Source organism: Mustelus asterias, unplaced genomic scaffold (genome assembly GCF_964213995.1).
Source record: "Mustelus asterias unplaced genomic scaffold, sMusAst1.hap1.1 HAP1_SCAFFOLD_312, whole genome shotgun sequence".
NCBI lineage: Eukaryota > Metazoa > Chordata > Chondrichthyes > Carcharhiniformes > Triakidae > Mustelus > Mustelus asterias.
Window position 1 is genome coordinate 525,069 of NW_027590276.1, and position 7,917 is coordinate 532,985.

Consider the following 7,917-nt stretch of genomic DNA (forward strand, 5'->3'; position numbering starts at 1 on the left):
AATCTTTATCAGCAAACTTAGAGCCCACAGAATAAATGGGAATAGTGGCAGCGTGGACGGCATGGTGGCACAGTGGTTAGCACTGCTGCCTCTCAGCACCAGGGACCCGGGTCCGATTCCCAGCTTGGATCCCTGTCTGTGTGGAGTTCGCACGTTCTTCCCGTGTCTGCGTGGGTTTCCTCCGGGTGTTCCGGTTTCCTCCCACAGTCCGACTTCACTGTGGAAACAACTTGCACATAAAGTACATCTCACTTGACATGAAGGAGGCAAGGTTCTGCATCTTTCTGCTGTGGTTATTGCGATATAAGGACACTGATGTTTTGCAAATATAAAGCAGAAAATATAAACTGGCAGAGCTGTTTAAATGGGGTAGAGGAACAGAGAGACAGAGGGAGTACAGATACACAGATTTCTAAAAGTGTCAACCTCTGTGATGTCACTTGGAAAAGCAAGCAAAGCACTGGGGTTCATTTCTGGAGAGACAGAATTGAAAAGCTGAAGTTAGGTTTAACTTGTATTTTGCTTTTGTAAGACTGACTGACAGAGCTCTTCAAGATTACGAATTAGCTTGCTAGGTTAGGCACAGACAGGATGCACCCACTGATGGGAGAGATCAGAACTAGAGGCCATAATCACAGAATCGTTACAGTGCAGAAAGAGGCCATTCGGCCCATTAAGTCTGCACTGGCTCTCTGAAAGAGCATTTTACCTCTTCCCACTCCTCTGCCTTATCCCCGTAACCTTGCACGTTATTTCATTTCAGATAGTAATCCAATTCCCTTTTGAATATCCCGATCAAACCTGCCCCCACCACCCTGTCAGGAAGTTCGTTCCAACCACCCTCTGGGTGAAAAACCTTTTCCTCACATCATTCCTACTCCTTAGCCACTTATTTTGAATCTGTGCCCTCCAGTTCTTGAAGAAATTTTAAGAAAGTCATTAATAAGTCTGATGAGGATTCCAGGATAAACTTCTTTATCCAGAGAGTGGTGAGAATGTGGAACTTGTCACCAGAAGGAGTGGTTCAAGTGAATAGCAGATTTAGTTGAGGGGAAACTGGATTAACACATGAGGAATAAAAGGAGACAGTGATGGGGCTTAGATGAAGAAGTGTGGGAGGAGGCTTGTGTGGAGCACAAACACCGGCATGAACCAATTGGGCCAAATGGCTTGTTTTTTGTGTTGTAAAATTCTATGTAAGAAGAAGAAATATATCTAAGCAAACTGTGCTATTTATGTCGCAAAACACTTTGGCACTGACCAGTGGATCTCGATGCATTTCTAAATTTATGATTTCTATGTATAAACATGATGACTTTGCACATAGCTGGAGTGTTAAGTGAGATGACACAATCTCCTTGGCACAGCAACTGAATGCCAACTCACTTAACTCAGCGTTTTCAAATTAGTCCAGTGGAACGTCGCTAATGAAAGTCCACTCCCCTTGGTTCGATGGCAGTGTCGCCACACTTGGAGGCCTTACCTCATTTCCCAATCCCTTGAAGTCAAGCTGCTTTAACCCTGCCTGTACTGTAGCGTGCCACTCGTTCATTCTTGTCTGCAATTCCAGTTTTGTTCACTGGCACGTACCCATCATAGAATGTTCGCAAGCTCTAGCGTTCCAGCTCCGAAATGCCACAAGCTCTTTTCAAAGCAACATGCGCTTTGAGGGAAAGGTTGTAGAGCTGTATTTGCAGCGTCTGCTAGTGAAGCACACAGTTTAGAGTAAAAGCATGGTCTCCATTAGGTCAGACATTGCGATAAAGACCCTACGTGGGGGATTAGTACCTGTTAAAAACAGCATTGCACCTGATATCAGATTAAGACTATAACCACGTGTGAGCCAAAAGAATCTGATCTGAACTTGGAGGATAATACATCTAGTACAACATGTATCAATGCTTTCTCATTGCAGAAGATTGCAAGCAGTTATTGCGCTGGTGTGATTCTTAGCACTGCTATTTTTCTTCCCCACGGTAAATCACATTTTAAAGTAACTGCATTGAAATCTCTCATGTCTGCACAGTCAGTGCAAAGTCACGATTGGCTAGGACCATACCTACTAGCCTGCAAACTCAAAAAATAGCAACACAAATTTAAAATGTTCCAGCTAGACAGATAACGTCTTATTACCTGTGCATCACATGTTCAAATTCTCCCATCCTGCGCCTGCTTCATCAGCACTGCTATAATTCCACTGGGCATCGATGTATGATGCAAAGTAGTTTAACCCTTTGCCCAGCAGGCAAATAGAGTTCCAAACCCACTTCAGACTTTCAATCTCCAATCGTTCAATCTCATTTCTAATAAACTGCATGCAAACCAGGAACAGAGAAGCCCAGGAGATATGTCGCAGTGAGAGGATAATGTGATTCCAATCAGGAACAAAGGGTTTTTATGGAATGGACCACGGGTAGCATCTTAAAATTTCGCAGCGGTGTTCTACTGTTGAAGATTGATCTTCAAAGTCAGGAGGTCCTGATTCAACCAAGACTTTTTATAGATAGGGCCTTTTGTCACTCAGCAGTTTTGGTGCCTTTTAGGCCTCCAACAGAGCTCTCCCCCTCTTTTTCTCTCTCTCTCTCTCCTTCCAGATACTATCTTCGAAGAAAGCATTGGTGACCATGGACTTCCATGTGTTTGTCCATGGTTATGCTTGGCAAGGTACTGCAGTAGCTTGCTGACGACTTCTGCAGGTCATGGCTGATCAGGAGACCTCCCCGCTCTTAGTGCCTGCCAAGGGCATATTGGAAGGATTTGGTTGGGTTGATAATTAACTGTTGGGTCACATTATGAACATACTTTGTATGGCCATCAAATCAGAGTGGGGCTTGAACCCGCAGCTTCTGGCTCAAAGTTAAAGGCACTGCCACTGCACCACAAGATGTTGCCTTGAGAGGTCTCAGATTTGGAAGGTGCTGTTGATGGAAGTTTCTGCAGTGCGTGGATGGTACACACTGTTGCCACTATGTGGTGATGATGAAAGGAATGAATGTTTAGGGTGGTGGAATAGCCTCCTCTTGTATCAATCATAGAAACCCTACAGTGCAGAAGGAGGCCATTCGGCCCATTGAGCCTGCACCGACAACAATCCCACCCAGGCCCTATCCCCATAACCCCATGCATTTACCCTCCTAATCCTCCTGACACTTAGGGGGAAATTAACATGGCCAATCAACCTAAAGCACATCTTTGGACTGTGGGAGGAAACCGGAGCACCCGGAGGAAACCCATGCAGACACGGGAAGGAGGTGCAAACTCCACACAGAGAGTCACCCGAGGCTCGAATTGAACGCGGGTCCCTGGCGCTGTGAGGCAGCAGTGCTAACTACTGTGCCACGATGCCGGGCTGCATTGTCCTGATGCTGTCAAGCTTCTTCTTGAGTTGTTGGAGCTGCACTCTTCCAGGCAATTTGCAAATATCCTTAATGTACCAGCCGTGAGATGTTCTCTGGGAGAAGAGGATAGGGTAAATGAGGATAAGGTACCTTGGGATGCTGCAGCTGTCCTAGCCTTTTGGGTTGTGAAGTTGTAACAGTCTCAGCAGTATTATTGAAGAGTGTTTAGTACGTGGCTCATTAGTGTTGCACTGTTTTTCATTAGTGTTGCAAATGTTGGACGAATAACTGTTCGAATGAATCACGACTTCCAATATTTATGCTTTGCTCACATTTCACTAGGTTTACCACATGGGGTAATTCATTTATTTTTTTATTCTGCAGATACGTTATATTTCACAAACACAAGGGTTGCCGGGAGATCATCTATTAAATGTGGGGACAAAAACAACACGGTTCTTCTCGACAGAGACCGACACATCATATTCAGGGTGGAAAATGAAGGTAATTGTGAACTCAGATCAAAATTCGATGCATATGAACTAAGAGCAAGAGTAGATCATTCTGCCTTTCGACCTTGCTCTACCATTTGATAAGATCATGGCTGACCTGATTGTGACCTCAGCTCCACTTTCCTGCCTACCCCCTTAGATTTTTGACTAACAGGGGAGTCAATCTGAACCTACCTTTGAAATATTCAATGACTCTTCCTCAGAGTTCCAGAGACTCATGACCTTCTGAGAGAAAAAGTTTCTCCTCACCTCGGTCTTAAATGGGAGACCCCTTATTTTTAACCTGTGTCCCCCGAGGTCTAGTCTCGCCCATAAGGGGAAACATCCTTTTAGCTTCCACTCCTATCGACCCAAGATTGAATCATGATTGAGCCTGTCTGGTTCTGGTTTACTGACATGGAATTTACTGTTCCTGAGGTATTTTTAGTTGTGCGTTTCTCCCCGATGCAACTCCTGCCCCTTGGCATCTAAAGATGTAAGCATACGCTTGCAGAGAGCTGATGTTAGGAGGTTTGTGGTTATCACTGAGAAATGGAAAGCACTGGACTAAGTCCACGTTATTAAGGAGAGCTCTGCATTTTGTAACTAATCAACTGCTGGCATAAAAAACTTGAATTGACTAACCAGGGCTGCTAAATGAAAGTCAGCTGTGAATTTGTGGGGATTTTCGTCCTCTCGTGTTCTTTATTTGTTAATTTTATTTTTCAATCCTCCGTTTTTGCTCTAGACTCCGGAAGAGCATGAGGCAGAAACAGGGATGAAGTCTAAAGAAGCCAGAAAGTATATCTTTGGTTGTTTGGATGATATAGCGCATGTAAGTAAAAGCAGTCCAGAATTAGTTATCGTGCTGAGAGTGAGGCCTCCTGCAGGAAACCTGCTGTGTTAGGGACAGAGAGGCGGATCATTGAGGGCATTCCTCCTCAGGATAAATGCTAGGGGAGAGACTGCACTCGCAACATCCGTCTATTTGAAAGTGTTCTGGGGCTACCTATGATCACAAGATTCGTGTTTTTAATTCTCAAAAAAAGGCACAATAGTGTACTTTACAAAATCATTGTACATGAGAGTTCACATTTATTTTATGAAAAACATGTGCACTTCTGATTTCCATCATCCTCCCACTGGTGGTCATGCCTTTAGCTGCCTATACACCATGCTGTGGAGTTCCCTCCCTAAAGCTCGCTGCCTCTCTACTTCTCACCTCCTTGAAGACACTCCTTACAATCTATCTCTGTGACCAAGCTGTTTGTCACATCAGAACGCCAGAAAAAGGAGCAGGAATAGGTCTCACAGGCATCCACGCAGACATTGGGAGAATGTGCAGATTCCGCACAGACAGTGACCCAAGTCAGGAATCGAACCCTGGTCTGTGGTGCTGTGAGGCAAGGAGTTTGCACGTTCTCCCTTTGTCTGCAAGAGTTTTCTCCGGGTGCTCCGTTTTCCTCCCACAATCCGAAAGATTTGCTGGTTAGGTGCATTGGCCATGCTAAATTCTCCCTCAGTGTACCCGAACAGGCACCAGAGTGTGGCGACTGGAGGATTTTCACAGTAACTTCATTAAACTTTGCGTAGAATGGTTGCAGCTCCGAAAGAGGCCATTTGATCCATTGAGTCCGTGCTGACTCTCTGCCAGAGCAATTTATTTAGTCCACTCCCCCCAACCTTTTCCAGTAGCCATGCAGTTGTTTATCCAATTTCTCCCTGAAAGCCATGATTGAATCTGCCTCCATCAACCTTTCTAGCAGCGCATTCCGGATCCGAGCCACCCGCTGCATTAAAAGGACTTCCCCTCATGTTACCTTGTTTTATTTATTTTCCAATCATCTTAAATTGGTGTCCTCTGGTTCTTGACCCTTCCATCAATGGGAACAATTTCTCTGTATCTATTCTGTCTGGACCCCACATGATTTTGAATACAACCCCATTTTCTCCAGTCTGTCCACGTAACTGAAGTCCCTCACCCCTGGAACCATTCTCCTAAATCTTTTGTGTATATGTGTCGACGTGTGTAGTAGAGACGAACAGCGTAGGTGCTTTAAGGTGAAGCTCGATAAATACAGGAGGGGGAAGAAAATAGATATGTAAATTGGGTCGGATGAAGTAGGGAGGCCCACGCAGAGAATAAACACTGGCATGGGCTAATTAAGCCAAATGACCTGCTTCTGTGCTCAATCATAAAGCTCCTAGTACAACTCCACAGTGTCACAGCTAAAAGGAGGGAATCACCTATCAGCTCTCTGCTAAGAACTGAGATATTGCTGACAGATGAAGAGTCATAGAATCCCTACAGTGCAGAAGGAATCCATTCGGCCCATCGAGCCTGCACTGACAACACACCCACCCAGGCCCTATCCCCGTATTTACCTTGCTAGTCCCCCTGACACTAAATGGGAATTTAGCCTGGCCAGTCAGCCTAACCCAGCACGTCTTTGGACTGTGGGAGGAAACGGAGCACCCGGAGGAAACCCACGCAGAGACAGGGAGAACATGCAAACCCCACACAGTGACCCGAGGCTGAAATTTAAGATGATTGGAAAATAAATAAAACAAGGTAACATGAGGGGACGTCCCCAGCATTGTGAGGCAGCAGTGCTAACCACCGTGCTGCCTGTAAGCCCTTCTATATGCTCAAAGAAATAGCGGGTTGGGAATTAATTTTCAGTGAAGTGATGAGAGTGAGATTACCCTGCCCTGTCCCATCCTGCTGCTAAATTGCAATTGTTCTCTTGTCTCAGGTGAACATGGTGATGGATTTGGAGGGAAATGACCTACTGGCAGAGAAGGCAGATCGCATGGAATTTGTCAGCCTGTTGAAGAAGATGTTGCTGATTGACGCAGAGAAGAGGATCACTCCGGTGGAGACGATGAACCACCCCTTTGTAACCATGCAGCACTTGCTGGACTTTCCGCACAGTAACCAGTACGTCCTCGCTGTAAATACGTGCTTTGCCTATGCTCCTCCCCTTGGATGGATAAAACGTGCCCTGCAGGAATATCTTAGCCATTCAGTCCTTGAATCATTTGTCACAGACCCTTTACATTCAGTTGATGGGCTAATGATTTACTTTAAAATAGCACCTTACTGTTGCTAGGGCATGTCAACATGCCTGAGGAAATGCTTTTGAAGAACTATGATGTTATGCAGGCGAGTTATTTGGCTCGTACATCTATGCCAGTGTGAGCTTTTATTATTTTTTTCTGAGATGGGACATCGCCAGTTCTTGTCTATCCCTAATTGCCCTTAGGAAGGTGGTGTTGAGCCGCCACCTTGAACTGCTGCAATCCATTGGTATAGATAGAGGGGGAGTTTGAAGATTTTGACCCATCGAATGTGAAGGATGTATTCCCCCAAATCAGGGTTTTGTGTAGCTTGCAAGTGAATAGTAGGTGATCCCATGCATCTGTTGCCCTTGTCCGTTTGGGTGGTAAAAGTGACAGGTTTAGAAGATGCTGTCGAAAGAGCCTTGACAAGTTGTTACAGTGCATCTCGTAGATGGTGCACACTGCTGCCACTGTGTGTCGTTGGTGGTGGAAGGAGTGAATGTTTGAGATGATGGATGGGGTGCCATTCAAATGAGCTACTCTTACCTGGATATTAAACACATTATACATGGAATGTGCCAACATTTTAGCGTTTGAATCTTGTTGCTGGCATCCTGGAGGGGTCAGAAGAGGTCATGTTGGGCGAGATTCTCCAGTCTCCCAGCCGAGTGTTTCCCGCCATCGGGAGCTGGCGGGTTGTTTGCTGGCAGTGGGATTCTCTGGTCCTGCCGCTGTTGATGGGAATTCCCATTGACGTCACCCCACGTCGGCAGGAAACCCATCGGCAGGGGCATGCTGCCGGCGGGACTGGAGAATCCCGCCAGCGTGAACTGCTGGAGAATTCCGGACGTTAAGTCTTAGGAATATCCATCTGCATGAATGTCTTGTGGACCAAGAGACCCCACAAGACCTGTGCAGTTACAACCTTCTCCTCTCTACCCCCATCCCACCACAGAAACACCCCTGATGGTAAAGCTCCTTCCTCCCACTAACATGCCGGGAACTGTTCATGTGGTCCTCAGCTG

At 45.8% G+C, this 7,917-nt stretch overlaps 1 protein-coding gene across 1 annotated transcript in view; it reads left to right on the top strand.

Moving 5' to 3' along the window:
• Nucleotides 1-6,783, top strand: part of LOC144486341 (homeodomain-interacting protein kinase 3-like) — a gene marked incomplete at its 3' end in the record, with an annotated part of 193,684 nt that extends 186,901 nt beyond the window's left edge. Inside the window, exons 5-7 of the mRNA XM_078204365.1 lie at nt 3,723-3,842; nt 4,578-4,664; nt 6,586-6,783. Coding sequence (XP_078060491.1) covers nt 3,723-3,842; nt 4,578-4,664; nt 6,586-6,783 — 405 coding nt within the window. The remainder of the gene's footprint in view (nt 1-3,722; nt 3,843-4,577; nt 4,665-6,585) is intronic.
• Between the last annotated feature and the right edge of the window lie 1,134 nt (nt 6,784-7,917).